General features: G+C 42.0%; 1 protein-coding gene across 1 annotated transcript; it reads left to right on the plus strand.

Moving 5' to 3' along the window:
* Window positions 1-3,116: 3,116 nt before the first annotated feature.
* LOC138872830 (uncharacterized) lies at window positions 3,117-4,361 on the plus strand. Its single transcript, XM_070151250.1, has 2 exons — window positions 3,117-3,308; window positions 3,462-4,361. Exons 1-2 carry the CDS (start codon window positions 3,117-3,119, stop codon window positions 4,359-4,361), a joined length of 1,092 nt encoding a protein of 363 aa, XP_070007351.1.
* The last annotated feature ends 13,378 nt before the right edge of the window (window positions 4,362-17,739 follow it).

A 17,739-nucleotide genomic window follows, 5' to 3' on the forward strand; every position in this document is an offset into this window, starting at 1 on the left:
CACATTTCATCTGTTAATTTCATACTTCTATTTATATTAACAACAACAAGAAGAAGAACGACCCAGTATAATCCCACAGGTGGGGTCTGGGGAGGGTAATATGTACGCAGACCTTACCCCTACCCCGAAGGGTAGAGTGGTTGTTTCCAGGAGACTCTCGGCTCAAAAAAGCAACAGGAGCCGATATATTAGTACCATAAAAATGCATAATAAAATAACAACAATATAAGAGATATTAAATACAGAATACAAAATACGAAATACGAAATATATGGCTGGTATAGTAAAACTAGTAGGTAAAGTACTACATCAATAGACGACCAATGACATTCTTAGTCTAAATCCTAACTAGCTAGTCTCACTCTATTGTGCTGTAGAAATATTCATAACTTTCCCCTAACCTACAACCTTAATGCTCGACCTCCATAATCCCATGTCAAGGGCCATGTCCTCAGTAATCCTAAGTCTCGCCATGTCCTGTCTGATCACTTCTCCCCAATACTTCTTAGGTCGCCCTCTACCTCTCCGCGTGCCCACCACAGCCAGTCGCTCACACCTCCTCACCGGTGCATCAGTGCTCCTCCTCTGAATGTGCTCGAACCATCTGAGTCTTACTTCCCGCATCTTGTCCTACATAGGGGTCACGCCCACCTTCTCTAGAATATCTTCATTCCTAATCTTATCCATCCTTGTATGCCCACACATCCACCTCAACATCCTCATCCAGAGCTGTCACACCTCCTTTTTCCTACCCCATAGGGTATAAGGGAGTTTTTCCAATTAGAGGACAATCGAAACGGGATTTGTTTATGTAATTCAGAGTCGCCACTTGGGAGATTTGTGGTGTCCTAAGTCACCGGTTGAATCCCGAATCGAGGAAAAGATTGACTCTGTTGAACAGTCCGTGAACCAAAAATCCGGATAAGGAATTCTGTTAACCCGGGAGAAGGTGTTAGGCATTCCCGAGTTCCGTGGTTCTAGCACGGTCGCTCAACTGTTATATTTGGCTTATTTTATCTGATTTTAACAATTAAGAACTTATATGCAAATTTTAACTTTGAATTGCTTTTATCAATTTTATTATTATTGTTATTATTTTATGGAGAATTGCAACGTTGTGAAAACGTATCTCGAACCACGTCACAGTCAATGCACCCGTGGTTATCGACACATTTCGACTCCGTTGAGATTTGGATTTGGGTGCGTACCCGTATTTAAGAAAATAATTTATTAAAGACGCGCCTAAAGCGACTAGCGTATTGTTGTTTTGGGAGGGCCGTGAAATTCGCTAAACGGATCATCCTGAAGTCTAAAAATTAATACAATATTTATTGAGGGCCCCACAATTTATAGTTTTTACTCGGCGAGGCTCATCCTATCATTTATTTTAAAGGTGCAATCCTAAAAACAATCTATAATTTTCTATTTTTTTTTTAAACAAAGAAGGTGATTCTAACTAACTTTTGCATTATGTAATAATTAGAGGACCTGGGTCTATTGAGCTCATATATATGTCCATATAAATAAACCCTTATTTAAATATGTATTCAGAAATAACCAACTATAGGTCTGGGCCCAGGTCCAAATGAACATGCTGTCAAATCTAGACCTGGGCCGTTTGCGGGAGTACCGAAGCCTCAAAATGTCCTGAGTAGGCTACCGACTTCGACTTCAATTCTAACTGAACGCAGAATCACTAGAGCAGCTTGAAATTATTTAACATGCATTCTACAAAATAAAAAAAATCGTTTATTTACTCAATTTAAAAAAACAATTGATCATTTGAATCTCATATTAAAACTTGGCTTATTCTAACTGTTTAACTAATGATGATTCCCAATAGGGATCGAATTTTGACTAAACGATCTGATTATTTTATTTTAATAATATCCACGAGCGAAATTCAAAGCCATATTATTAATACAACATGTTTCATTTGATTAACTACGACCATAAATTATTAACCCAGTATTAATACTTATACCATAACAAAGAATCCCAGACCATAAAACTTAAAATGGTCATCATGCTGATTTCAAAATCAATTATATCCTAGAAAAATGATTTAGTGGAATATACATATGAAAGCAAATTGAGATTCCATCAACCAATACCCGTTAAGTCATTTTGTTAGTTATAGAACTATCGTGCTTCCATGAATCACACATCTAATTAACTTAACAAAATTTTGGTTCCATAATCTTAATATAACAGTCCAACGTTAGCCCTTAAGTTTAAATAAACAGCCCATCAGTGTATCGGAGCTCAGAATACATGAATTTCATAGGACAAATACATACTTCACAAGCAAATTTATTTTACATGTGTAACAGAAATTTCTACTATAACTATGCAACAGAAAACTTGCTTCATTTCATCCCAATAATCGAGAATTATACAGAATGTGTACCTTGTATGAACACAAGAAGAAAAAGGGAACATCAGTGCAGAAACACAGCAGTAAACAATACAACAACAACAACAACAGCGCAGGAGTACACAAAACAGCTCCGTAACAAATAGCGGCAGAAAACCCAAGAGCCAGATTCCATTTACCAAACAGAAAACTTGAAAACCAAATAGAAACCCAGAAATTCAAACGAAACAACACTCCAAAACCAAAAGAAAATCCAGGAAAGCCAATCCGAAAATCAGTAGTACCAAATGCAAACCATGGAAGCAGTAATAGAATTTTGATTTTCAGCCGTAAAGAAAAGCTTCACTTTTAGTTTTAACTCTTAAAGAATCAATTTTTAGTTCTGAAAAATCAATTCTTTCTTAATCCTTCTATTTATATTAAATTGGTATTAAATCCCGAAAATTGGTATTGAATTATAAAGAAAGAGGTTGTGAGATATTAGTTGGTCGGGCTTTCCTAGCATTGTGTTGGGCGCCATCACGACCGGAGTTGGGGTCGTGACAAGTTAGTATCAGATTACTAGGTCTCGCGAGTCTTGAGCCGGTTTAGTAGAGTCTCGCGGATCGGTACAGAGACGTCTGTACTTATCCTCGGGAAGCTGCAGAACCTGTTAGGAAAATTCCACATTCTTGAAATTCTTGTCATGCGAACTTGTGGATACGAATACTAAATTTCTCTTTATTCCATTCTCTCACAGATGGTGAGGACTCGAGCTACCGAACATTCTGGACGACCACCAGTACCACCTACTGAGGCTACTAGAGGCCGTGGACGCGGTCGTGGTCGTGGTAGAGGTAGAGCAGCAGGGGCAGCACTTGTGGATCCTTTAGTTGCCCTAGCTCAGGACCAGGCACTAGCAGCACCAGTGCAGGCACCAGCTGTGCCCATTGTAATATCGAGTCTCCAGGAGGCCTTGGCACATATCTTGACAGTTTGCACAAGCCTGGCTCAGGCAGTTTCAGCCACCACAGCAGCAGCTACTTCACAGGCCGGGGGAGGTAATCAGACCCCCGCTGCTCGCACACTTGAGCAGGTAGTGCAGGGACTACAAACACCAGGGGCACCTCCAGCTCAGCCGGTTGCACCAGCTCAGGAGTTTGTTGTGCCAGCCATGCCGGACAATGAGCAGCATCATCTTGAGAGGTTTGGCAAACTCCAGTCTCCGTCATTTAGTGGTGCCAAGGGCGAGGATTCCCATGGTTTTCTTGATAAGTATCAGCGGATGCTCCGTACATCAAGGATTCTTGAGACTAGTGGTGTGGAATTTACCACCTTTCAGTTTACTGGGGCTGCCTTCACTTGGTGGGAGGCGTATGAGAGGTGTAGGCCAGTTGGTGCATCACTCCTAACTTGGAAGGAGTTCTCCACTCTCTTATTGGAGAAGTATGTACCGCAATCTCTCATGGAGGAGCTGCATAGGAAGTTTGAGTGGCTAAAGCAGGGAGATATGACTGTGTCACAGTATGAGGCGAGGTATTCCGAGTTGGCTCGTCATGCCGTTTGGATGGTTCCAACCGATCGGGAGAGGATTAGGAGATTTGTGGATGGCCTTAACTACTATCTCCGTATATTGATGACTAGAGAGAGGGTATTGGGTGCTACATTCGAGGAGGTGGTTGATATCGCTCGGGAGATTGAGATGGTTCACCGTCAGGATATAGAGGAGAGGGAGGCCAAGAGGCCTCGAGGCTCTAGCAGTTTTAGTGTTGCTGCTTCGAGGGGCCAGTTCCAGCAGGGTAGAGGTCGTTCTTTTAGGCCCGCTCAGTCGGCCCGTCCAGAGTATCGTGAATCATCCTCAGGTCGTGGTTATCATGGGTCGCAACAGGGCCAGTCATCACTCAACGCCCTTCCAGCTCAGAGTTCTTCTCGTGCCCCATCAGTCCAGGGTTCTTCCATGGCAGGTCCTTCTTCTGGCCATTCTGGTGCCAGGGGTTCCCTTTAGTCCCCATCTCCAGCACCGGGTAGTTGTTACGAGTGCGGAGAGTTTGGGCACATGAGGAGGCAATGTCCTCGACTTCGCGATGGTTAGTATCAGCAAAGGGGTCAGCCCTCGACTTCTGCTCCAGTTACTTCACCACCCCCCCAGCCAGCTAGGGGTGGAAGTCAGGCAGCTAGGGGTCGCCTTAAAGGGGGAGGTCGATCAGGGGGCGGTTAGGCCCGTTTCTATGCACTCCCAGGCAGACCCGACGCCATTGCTTCGGATGCTGTCATTACAGGTATTGTTTCAGTCTGCCACAGAGATGCCTTTGCATTATTTGATCCCGGTTCCACCTTTTCTTATGTGTCATCATACTTTGCTCGTTATTTGGGTACGCCCCATGAGTTTTTTGCTTTACCTATTCATGTATCTACCCCAGTGGGCGATACTGTTGTTGTAGACCGTGTGTACCGGTCATGTGTGGTGACTATTGGGGGTCTGGAGACCCGAGTAGATCTATTTGTATTGAGCATGGTGGATTTTGATGTCATTTTAGGCATGGATTGGCTATCCCCGTGTCGTGCTATTCTAGACTATCATGCTAAGACAGTCACTTTGGCTATGCCAGGTGTATCGCGGATCGAGTGGCGTGGTGTGACTGATTATGTTCCTAGTAGAGTGATATCCTTCTTGAAGGCCCAACGTATGGTTGGGAAGGGTTGCCTTTCATATCTAGCATTTGTGAGGGATATTGGAGCCGAGACTCCTAGTATTGATTCTGCTCCAGTTGTGAGGGATTTTCCCAATGTTTTTCCTGCAGACCTGCCGGGCATGCCACCGGACAAGAATATTGATTTTGGTATTGACCTGGTGCCGGGCACTCAGCCCATTTCTATTCCGCTGTATCGTATGGCACCAGCAGAGTTGAAGGAATTGAAAGAACAGCTTTAGGAACTCCTAGATAAGGGGTTCATTCGGCCTAGTGTGTCACCTTGGGGTGCGCCCGTTTTGTTTGTGAAGAAGAATGATGGCACAATGAGAATGTGCATCGATTATAGGCAATTGAACAAAGTAACAATTAAGAACAAGTATCCTTTGCCTCGCATTGATGATTTATTTGATCAGCTTCAGGGAGCGAGAGTGTTCTCCATGATTGATCTCCGTTCGGGCTATCACCAGTTGAAAATCAGGGATTCAGATATTCTTAAGACTGCTTTCAGGAACAGATATGGTCATTATGAGTTTTTTGTTATGTCTTTCGGGCTAACCAATGCCCCAGCAGCATTCATGCATTTGATGAACAACATGTTCCGGCCTTATCTTGATTCGTTCGTTATAGTATTTATTGATGATATCCTGGTGTACTCGCGTAGTCAGGAGGAGCACACAGAGCATTTGAGAGTTGTGTTGCAGAGATTGAGGGAGGAGAATCTTTATGCAAAGTTCTCCAAGTATGAGTTTTGGCTCAGTACAATGGCTTTCTTGGGACATATGGTGTCCAGCGAGGGTATTCAGGTTGACCTAAAGAAGATAGAGGCGGTTCAGAGTTGGCCTAGACCGTCCTCAGCCACAGAGATTCGTAGCTTTCTTGGGTTAGCAGGCTATTATCGCCGGTTTGTTTAGGGATTTTCATCCATTGCATCTCCCTTGACCAAGTTGACTCAGAAGGGTGCTCCATTTGTATGGTCGGACGAGTATGAGGAGAGCTTTGAGAAGCTCAAGACAGCCTTGACCATAGCTCCAGTGTTGGTTTTGCCATCAACTTCAGGTTCATATACTGTGTATTGTGATGCTTCGAGAGTTAGGATTGGTTGTGTGTTGATGCAGGAGGGTAGAGTTATTGCTTATGCTTTTCGTCAGTTGAATCCCCATGAGAAGAACTACCCCGTTCATGATTTGGAGTTGGCTGCCATAGTTCATGCATTGAAGATTTGGAGGCATTACTTGTATGGCGTATCTTTTGAGGTGTTCACTGATCATCGCAGTCTTCAGCATTTGTTCAAGCAAAAGGATCTTAATTTGAGGCAACAGAGATGGTTGGAGTTGCTTAAGGATTATGATATCACTATTTTGTATCATCCGGGAAAGGCCAATGTAGCGGCCGACGCTTTAAGCCGAAAGGTAGTGAGTATGGGGAGTTTGGCATATATTCCAGTTGGGGAGAGACCCCTTGCAGTTGATGTTCAGGCCTTGGCCAATCGGTTTGTGAGATTGGATATTTCGGAGCCCAGTCGGGTGTTGGCTTGTGTGGTTTCTCGGTCTTCCTTATATGATCGCATCAAAGAGCGCCAGTATGATGATCCGCATTTGCTTGTCCTTAAGGATAGAGTTCAGCATGGTGATGCCAGAGATGTGACCACCTGTGATGATGGTGTGTTGAGGATGCAGGGCCGGATTTGTGTGCCCAATATGGATGGGCTTAGAGCGTTGATTCTGGAAGAGGCCCATAGCTCGTGGTATTCTATCCATCCGGGTGCTGCGAAGATGTATCACAATTTGAGGCAGCACTATTAGTGGAGAAGAATGAAGAAAGATATTGTGGGATTTGTAGCTCGGTGTCTCAATTGTCAGCAGGTGAAATATGAGCATCAGAGACCGGGTGACTTGCTTCAACAGATGGTTATTCTCGAGTGGAAGTGGGAAAAGATCACTATGGACTTTGTGGTTGGACTTCCTCGGACTTTGAAAATGTTTGATGCTATTTGGGTGATTGTGGATCGGCTGACCAAGTCCGCGCACTTCATTCCTGTGTGTACTACCTATTATTCAGAGCGGTTGGCAGGGATTTATATCCGGGAGATTGTTCGGTTGCATGGTGTTCCGATTTCCATCATCTCAGATAGAGGTACTCAGTTTACTTCGCAGTTTTGGAGAGCCATGCAGAGAGAGTTGGGTACTCAGGTAGAGTTGAGCACAACATTTCATCCTCAGACGGACGAACAATCCGAGTGCACTATTCAGATATTGGAGGACATGTTGCGCGCCTGTGTTATTGATTTCGGAGGTTCCTGGGATGAGTTTCTGCCGCTTGCAGAGTTTGCCTACAACAACAGCTATCAGTCCAACATTTAGATGGCACCATATGAGGCCTTATATGGAAGAAGGTGTAGATCTCCAGTTGGTTGGTTCGAGCCTGGCGAGGCTAGGATGTTGGGAACAGACTTGGTTCAGGATGCCTTAGAGAAAGTGAAGGTGATTCAGGAAAGACTTCGTACAACTCAGTCACGTCAGGAGAGTTATGCGGACCGGAAGGTTCGAGATGTGTCCTATATGGTTGGTGAGAAGGTCTTGATGAAGGTTTTGCCCATGAAGGGTGTTATGAGGTTTGGGAAGAAAGGCAAGTTGAGCCCGCGGTTTATTGGGCCTTTTGAGGTGCTTCGGAGGATTGGGGAGGTGGCTTATGAGCTTGCTTTGCCACCCAGCCTGTCGAGTGTGCATCCGGTATTTCATGTTTCTATGCTCTGGAAGTATATTGGGGATCTGTCTCATGTTTTGGACTTCAGCACGGTTCAGTTGGATGATGGTTTGACCTTTGATGTGGAGCCAGTAGCTATTTTGGGTCACCAGGTTCAGAAGTTGAGGTCAAAGGATATAACTTCAGTGAAAGTGGTTTGGAGAGGTCGGCCCGTGGAGGAGGCTACCTGGGATACCGAGCGGGAGATACGGAGCAGATATCCTCATCTGTTTGAGGCTCCAGGTATGTTTCTTGACCCGCTCGAGGACAAGCGTTTGTTTTAGTTGGGGAGGATGTGATGACCCGACCCGTCGTCACATGAGTTACTGCCTCGTTTCCCCCATTTTATGCTTTTTCATGTTTCGTTATCGGTATTCGGTGTGTTAGAGTTAAATCGGATTGGTTTTGATAGGAAATGAGACACTTAGTCACTTTAAGGAAGGCTTGTTTTGGAAAAGTCAACCGGATGTTGACTATTGAGTTAGAGGGCTCGGATTTGATTTCCGGTGATTCGGTTAGCTTCAGGGGTTGATATGTGGCTTAGGAGTGTGATCAGAATTGATTTTGGAGGTCCGGAGTAGAATTAGGCTTGAATTGGCGAAGTTAGTATTTTGGCGAATTCCAGTAGGTAGGTGAGATTTTGATACGGTGGTTGGAATGGGATTCCGAGAGTTCCAGTAGCTTCGTTAGGTGATTTTGGATGTGTGTGCAAAATTTCAGATCATTCGGAGGTGTTTTGGTTGGGTTTTTGATCAAATGCGTATTTCGGAAGTTTTTAAGAAATTTAGGCTTGAATCCGATGTAATTTGATGGTTTTGGTGTTGTTTGTGGTGTTTTGATGATTGGAATAAGTTTGAATGATGTTTTAGTATGGGTTGGCACTTTTGGTTGAGGTCCCGGGGGCCTCGGGGTGGTTTCGGATGGTCAATCAGACCAATCTTGGTTTTTGAAATTGCAGATTTCAGCTGAGTGTTGCAGAACTTTTTTGTTCTCTGCGATCGCAGGAGTTCAATTGCGATCCCATAGAAGGTTTGGGGAAGGACATTTTGATTTCTCAATGTGATCGCGGAATAGGGTATGCGATCGCATAGGTTGAGGAGGTCTTTCATTGCGATCGCATGAGGAGTAATGTGATCGCGTAGTGTTAAATGGACCTGAGGTTCTGAGGGGTACTTTGTTCAATGCGATCGCGGAGTAGTGTATGCGATAGCGTAGGTTTGATTGGTGAAGCAGTGCGATCGCACTTAAGGGGTCGCGTTCGCATAGGATATTTAGGAGGCCTGGGAAAGTTGAGCTATGCGATCGCAGAGGCTTGGATGTGATCGCATAGAGTAAAATCTGGGCTGACAAAAGGGTTTTAATAAACATTTCACCCGCGAACAAGGTTCCATTTCCTCCATTGTTGAGTAACCTTGGGAGCTTTTGACGAGTATTAAAGAGGGTTTTGACTAGGAATCGATTGGAGGTGAGTCCTATGGCCTAGAAACGTCATTTAATTGTAGATTCAACATCTAAATTCATGGAAATTTGATTAAAAAGGGAAGGATTAGGGCTTGACTTTTGAAATAGAAATTTGGGGGTTTGAGGGAGAATTTGAGCTCGGATTTCGGTAGCTGATATGTATAGACTCGTGGCGAGATAAGGAATCTGGCGATGTCAATTTTCTGATTTTTCGAGAAGTGGGCCCGGGGCTCGGGTTTTGCCAACTTCGTGATTTTTGATATTTTTCGAGTCTTTTATATTGGGTTGTATTCCCTTAGTCTATTGTAACGTAATACTTGTGGTTTTGATCAGATTCGACGCTCGAGGAGGTTGATTTGCGAGGCAAGGGAGTAGCGAGCTAGGATTTCGGCCTGCTTGAGGTGAGTAATGATTTTAAATGATGTCCTGAGGGTTTGAAAACCCGGATTTGCACAATGTAGTGCTATACTAAGTTGAGATACATGCTGTGTGATGAGCGTGAGGTTCAATGCTATGGGGATTTGGACTTGGTCCATCCCGAATGATATTTTACTACATTTTTGATTGAGACATATACTTTATTGTTGTGAATTGGGCTTGTTGCCATGCTTGGGGCCTTGTGCCGACCTATAGAACCCTTAGGGGATTTTTGACTGGTTTTCCTCACTTATTTTGTTAAAGAATTTATATCCTCAGTCATGTCTCCAATTGTTTAAGAATGATATGAAGCAGATTTTTGAAATGTTAATCATAAATAGGAAGAGATATGAGGGCTGAGATCCCGACCGTACATTATGCTCGAGAGGCTGTGATTTTTTAAATGACTGAGAGGGGTCGAGGACCCAATAGTGAGGATGTTTTATATGATATGGATCGGGCTGCGCGCCGCAACAGATATATATATTATACATATTATGGATCGGGCTGCAGGCCGCAACAATTACTTATATGGATCGGGTTGCACGCCGCAACAATTATATAGCGCTTGGGCTGAAGGATCCCCCTCCGGAGTCTGCACACCCCCAGTGAGCGCAGTCGACTATTATTATTATGGATCGGGTTGTACGCCATACAGATCGGGCTGCACGCCGCAGCGGTATATATATTTATTGATTCGGTTATCGTGAGAAGTATATGAATTGAGAACTGAGGATAAGAACGAATAAATGAACTGAAGCTTGAGGAGCTGATTTATACTGATTATATCTATTTTTACCCGGTTTAAATAATTTCACATGATTTCCTCATTCACTGCTGCTTAAATGATTTTTTTTACTGTTTTGATATAAGAACTGCTTAGTGCCTTTACGTGATTTCATACTGTCAACCATTATTTATTGTTATTACTCACTGAGTCGGAGTACTCACATTACTCCCTGCACTATGTGCGTAGGTACAGGTATTCCTGAGGCTTAGAGCGAGCTTTCCTGCCGTTCTGTTTTCATCGGAGTTATCGAGGTAGCTGCATGGCGTCCGCAGACCCGATTTCTCCTTCTATCTCCACTTATTATTCCGCATTTTGGACATTTTCTGTATTAGATTGTTGAAACCTTGTATTAGAGGCTCAGACTTGTGACACCGGATCGGTGGGCTATTTTACAGAGATTTTTCGTGATTATGGTTTCCGCACATTTCATATGTTAAATTCATACTTCTATTTATATTAAATTGGTATTAAATCCCGTAAATTGGTATTTAATTATAAAGAAAGAGGTTGTGAGATGTTAGTTGGTCGGGCTTGCCTAGCATTGTGTTGGGCGGCATCACGGCCGGGGTTGGGGTCGTGACAATAGTTAAAGGATTGGCTTACCTAGCTCACGTTAGTAGGCGCCATCACGACTCCCGAGGGTAGAAAATCCACGTCGTGATAGAAGTGTACAATCCTGATATAATAAATTATATCTAGTAATATTTTTTTTATTCTATGATACACATAACTTTATATTATGACGTAATAACTATTTTGATTACGTCACATATAAATGACTTTAATATAGTTGCCTATAATATTTCATAATTTTATTACTTTACATAACCATTAGGTGCAGTCTTTTATACATTTATACCACAAATTATATTATACATTGGGAGTTGTGTCACAGTAATACTTACATTTTCACTCATTTCATATGATTCTATATTTTATGGATAGTAATTTGGATTTCATATTTTACAGCTTTATACTAATCAAGTATACTGGAGTCTATATTGCTTTTACAAACGACACGCCATTCACTAAAGCGTACTTTGAATTTCCAAACGACGCGCCATATATTACCTAGAATTTCAAAATACACAATTGTTAGGGTATAATTGGCTGTTCTCGAGGTTTAATTTTTGAAATGTCAAGCTTAATTTCGAACAGTTGACGTTTTATGGGTAGAAAGCACTCTCTCAAGCGTAAAAAACCTATTCATCCAATCTTAGTGTCATCAGATTTTTCTGATTTTGTTATGGATAACGAAAATTATTCTCTTACAATGGCAGAATATTATATGAACGATGCTCCAAGTGCGCATGCAGTTGGTGTATCATTATCAATAAGTGGAACAAAAGTTGTTAGTTTAGAAAGGACTCGTTTACAAAGGGCTAAGGCACGAAATACCTCTAGATCTGTCACGACCTGGATTTTTCCCACCCTCGGGGGTCGTGATGGCGCCTACTAATGTGAGCTAGGCAAGCCAAACCATTAACTACTTAACTCATTTTCCAATTATTTATGGTTAACAATTATAAGGCAATACGTGATAACAGCGAAAATTTAAATTTAAGCGGAAGACAACAATAAAATATATGAAAACTATATCTATTACAAATACTTAACCCTTAACCACCCAAAACCTGGTGTTATAGTGTCACAGACTGTCTAAGATTGCTACATATAAAGTTTGAAGAAATAACAATACACTGTTTCTAAATAAAAGGAAAATAAAACATGAAATAGGGATAGAGGGATATGCCAGGGCCTGCGGACGCCTACAGGTCTACCTTGGATCTCCGCGTGGACTGAAGGTAGCCTCCACACTACGGTCCAAAAACTGCCCCGGGATCTGCACAGAGTGCAGAGTGTAGTATCTGCATAACCGACCCCATGTGCTGGTAAGTGTCTAGCCTAACCTTGGCGAAGTAGTGACGAGGCTAGGACCAGACTACCAAATAAACCTATGCAGTTCAAATATATACATCGGAAAAGAAATACAGAAATAACCAGACAAAATGGGAGGGGGAGCATGCTGTGGGGATATAACAGTTCCGAATAGAAAGACATCAAATAAACGAAAGAAAACAACATAACTCGGATATCAACAAAGAATCATAAATCAACAAATGCACGGCATCACCCTTCGTGCTTTTACTCTCGTCCTCACCAAAGCAATCATATAACATCACCCTTCGTGCTTTTACTCTCGTCCTCACCAAAGCAATCATATAATAAAAATGTGCACGACATCACCCTTCGTACTTTTACTCTTGTCCTCACCAAAGAAATCATATAAAATTGGCACAGAATGATACATTGTGCAGCACGACATCACCCTTCATGCTTTACACTATTTCCTCACAATAATACATGGTATCACCCTTCGTACTTTATACTCTTTCCTCATAAACAAACAATGCACGGATCACCCTTCATGCTTTAACTCTCTTCCTCACCCAAACAACAATCACAAACAATAGGGCAAGGGAATAAAAGAAATTGCAATAAAGATCCCGGCAAGGGAACAACAATTCAACAAATAAATCCCAGCAAGGGAACATCATCAATAACCTCAACATCCCGGCAAGGGAGATAACGAATAAATCAACAATAACCCGGCAAGGGCGACAACATAATGATCTCTTATCTTTCTCACTTTGCTTCACAATTCACCTCACAACTCGAGCCAATGCTCTAGAGGTTGAATTATCACTTATACTTTCACAATTCGTTATACAACTTGAGCCAACACTCCTCAATGTTCACAGGTCACAATTCCCTCCACAAACTTTACACAACAAGTAGAAACCATTACCAAGGCATGCAAGATACAACGAAGTCATGATAATCACAATATAAAGACTCACGGACATGCTAGACACTAACGTATAGATACTCGTCATCATACCAATACATCGTACTCAACAATTACCACATAGCAAATATGACTCGACTCCTAATCCCTCAAGCTAAGGTTAGACCATACACTTACCTCGATGCCACGAACACAATTCACGTTTCAATTATAGCTTTACCCCTTGATTCCACCACCAATTTGCTCGTATCTGGTCACAGGTTTCTTAATTACATCAATAAATGCTAAATGAATCAATTTGAATGCATGAAAATGAATTTTCCAAAGTTTTACCCAAAAAGTCAAAAAGCGCCCCCGGGGCCACATGGTCAAAACCCGAGTTTCGAACCAAAACCCGATTACCCATTCCCCCACGAACTCAAATATATAATTTGTTTTGAAACCAGGCCTCAAATCAAGGTCCAAATCCCCAGTTTTTGAAAAACCTAGGTTCTACCCAAAACACCCAATTTCCCCCATGAAAAACATTGATTTTGAGTTGAAATCATGTGAAAAGATGTTAATGATTGAAGGAAACGAGTTAGAAATCAATTACCAATGTTTTGGAGAAGAAAGGTTATTTGAAAAATCGCCTCTTATGTTTTTGGGGTTTTACAAAATGAAAAATAACTGAAAATCCCGTCTAAATATACTACCGCACAAAATCAACTGCGGCCGCACAGTCACCAGTGATCCTGTGCGGACCGCACAAAATCAACTGCGGCCGCATAGTCACCAGTGAACGTGTGCGGACCGCACAAAATCAATTACAGCCGCACAGTCACCAGTGCGGACCGCACTAGCAGGTTGAGAGAGCGGCACTTCTCTGAACCTCCAATAGCCATGTTTTAAGCCTAAGACACCCCGGAACCTACCCGAAACTCACCCGAGCCCTCGGGACTCCAAACCAAATGTGTGTACTAACTCAAAAACATCATATGGACCTACTCGTGTAATCACATCATCAAAATAACACGTAAAATCATGAATTAAACCTCAAAACTCAACATTTTCATCAAGAACTCTCAAAGTTCATAACTCTTCAACCGGAAGTCCAACTCACGTCAAATAGACTCTATTTTTCACCAAACTTCACAATTATCTTTCAAATACTATAAAAAGTTTGTACCGGGCTCCGTAACCAAAATACGAGCCCAATAACAGTGGTTTCAAATATTAATTCTTTTCTTTATTTCTTAGATAATTCAGTAAAACAATTTCTTTTAAAAATTGATTTCTAAGGCTTAGGACCTTGGAGTTCATTTTCGGGCATACGCCCAAGTCCCATATTTTACTGCGGACCTTCGGGGATCATCGGAACACGGATCCGGGTTTGTTTGCTCAAAATGTTGACCAAAGTCAACCATAATCAAATTTTTTAACTATAAAGATTTCTATTTCTCATATTTTCACATAGAAGATTTTCCGGATATAGGTACGGACCACACACGTAAATCATGGTGAGGTAAAAAGAGGTTTTTAGGCCTCGAAACACTGAATTCACTTGCAACACAAGTGATGACCTGTTGGGTCATCACAAGATCATCTTCGAATAACTATGGGTCAAGTAGTATTAGAATAATGCGTTCTCAAAGTGCTAAGGAATGCAAAATTAATGGTTTTAAAAGTGTCAAGGAACCAGAAGTTGATGTTTCTCAAAATAATATTAAGCCTATAAAAAAGAGGAAGGTTTCTGAATCAACTATTCATAAGAGAAGACATTCCAAATCATTTTTGAAGGTAAACTATATTTGTCACGACCCAAACTCGGACCCGTCGTGATGGCGCCTCTCGTGAAGACAAGGCCAGCTGATACTTCCCATTTTCCAATTATTAACAGTTAAGCATTTAAGAAAAAATGGTCTAATCATGATAAAATAAATCTGAAATAACAATGATAACATAAATACGCAGAAGAACACCCATATACAACCCTAATTATGAGCATCTATAAGTCATAATACAAATTCGCTAAGTTAATAAACTAGTACAACTATCTGAAAAGAGATAAAAGTGACAAAGAAGTGGAGACATGGGTCTGCGGACGTCAAGCAGCTACCTCGTGAACTCTGAATGTCCGCCGGGAGCTCTCAACTCGCAATGGCAGGATCAGCAATGCCTAAATCTGCACACATGGATGTAGGGAGTAATGTGAGTACTCCAACTCAGTAAGTAACAAATGTAAATAAATACTGAAAGCAAGAAATCGCGTAAGGCACAAAGCATTCTATAGTAAGGCAGTAAAACCATTTAAAATCAAGGAATTTGTAATGACCCGACCGGTCATTTCGAGCTTTTGCACTTTGATCGCCAGTTCTCGGGCATGACTTGTCCCGCGTGATGTATTATGACTTATGTTAATCATTGGTTTTGGTTTTCAGGGTAATCGGAATGAATTTGGAAGAACAACTCTTAGTTTAAAGCTTAACTTTGAAAGGTTTGACCAAGGTCTGACTTGTTTATATATGATCTCAGATCAGGATTTTTATGATTTTCTTAGATCCGTTAGGTGATTTGGGACTTAGGAGCGTGATCGGAATGCATTTTGGAAGTCCATGGAAGGTTTAGGCTTGAATTGGCGAATTTGAGATTTCGGCATTTTTCGGTTGATAGGTGAGATTTTGATATAGAGGTCGGAATGAAATTCTAAGAGTTGCAGTAGATTCATGTTGTCATTTGGGATGTGTGTGTAAAGTTTTAGGTCATTTGATCAAAAGCGTAATTCGGAAGATTTTAGAAAGCTTGGCTTGAATCTGATGTATTTTTGGTGATTTGATGTTATTTGAGGTGTTTTGATGATTGGAACAAGTTTGAATAAGGTTTTAGGATATGTTGGTGCCTTTGGTTGAGGTCCCGGGGGCCTCGGGTGAGTTTCGGGTGGTCACTCGGACCATTTTGTGCCTTAAAAGATTGCAGATTTTGAGTTTCAGCTGTTGCAGAGAAATTGCCCTTCGCAATCGCGTAGGGTGTGTCACGATCGCGTAGAAGGATTTGAGGAAGGCCAGAATTTAAGCCTTCACGTTCGCAGAAGGATGGGGAGTTGGGCATCGCGTTCGTGAGATGGAACTCGCGATCACGTAGAGGAGTTTGGGTCTGAGGGTTCAAGGTGAATTGTTCATCGCGTTCGTGTAAGGGAGTCTACGTTCGCGAAGGTGTTGGAGGTAGAAGCATCGCGTTCACGTAGGCTATGTCGCGATCGTATAGGGTTATTTTGAGGAGTTTAAAATTTGTTCTTCGCAATCGCGGTGAAGGAAAGTCAAGCTTAGGCAGAATGTTTTTAAGTGGTCTTGTCCGCGATTTTGGGTCTATTTTCACCCATAACTGCTCATTTTTGGAGATTCTTGAAGGAGATTAAGAGGGATTCAACGAAAATCGACTGCAGGTAAGATTCTTGGACTAAAAACTCGATTATTATGTGAATTTCACCTAGAAAATCATGAAAACTAAGCCTAAAATTGAAGAATTAGGGTTTGAGAAATTGGACTTTTGATTTGAGATTTGAAGGACCATTTAGGGTTGGATTTGAGAACTTTTGATATGTATGAACTTGTGGGGAGATAAAAATCTAATAATGTGAAAATTTCTGAATTTCGAGAAGTGGGCCCGGGGCTCGGGTTTTGCTAATTTCGGGTTTTTTGGTATTTTTCGATTGTTTTCGTTTGGGATTTGTTCCCTTGGCATATTTTGATGTATTCGTTCTGATTTTGGATAGATTCGACGCGCGTGGAGGCCGATTTGAGGGGCAAAGGCGTCGCGAGCTAGAGATTTAGCTGGTTCGAGGTGAGCAATGATTGTAAATGATGCTCTGAGGGTTTGAAACCCTGGATTGCTCATCGTAGTGCTATATTGAGGTGAGACACACGCTTGATGACGAGCGTGAGGTCGTGTAATATTGGGGATTGTGACTTGGTCCATCCTGATTGTTGATTTTACCGCGTATTTGACTGAACTTATTTGTTATCATTATGATTTGGGCTGGTTGCCATATTTGGGGTTCGTACCAACAATTTGAACCCTTCGGGGATTCTTATTACTATTTCCTCACTGTTTTGACTTATTAATTGAACTCGGTCATGTATTCTCCACTGTTTTAATACTCAACCATTTTACTCCTTTTTGAGACTTAAATGATATTTTAAATGATGTTTTGGGCTGAGAAATATTGTTTTACTAATGCCCTAGGGGCTTGTGAGTATTTTTGACTGAGTAAGGCCGATGGCCTAGTTGTGAGGAAACACTGATACTGATTTGAGGACGAGGGCCTGAGATATGTATGCCACGAGGTAGCTTGTTGATATTGTTTATGAGGCCAAGGGCCTGAGATTTATACGCCACGAGGTGTCTTGATTGATATGAGGCCGAGGGCCTAGATTTGATGCCACGAGATGGCTTGATATTGCGCTTGGGCCGTAAGAGTCCCCTCTCGGAGTCT

This window comes from Nicotiana sylvestris, chromosome 7, assembly GCF_000393655.2.
Source record: "Nicotiana sylvestris chromosome 7, ASM39365v2, whole genome shotgun sequence".
NCBI lineage: Eukaryota > Viridiplantae > Streptophyta > Magnoliopsida > Solanales > Solanaceae > Nicotiana > Nicotiana sylvestris.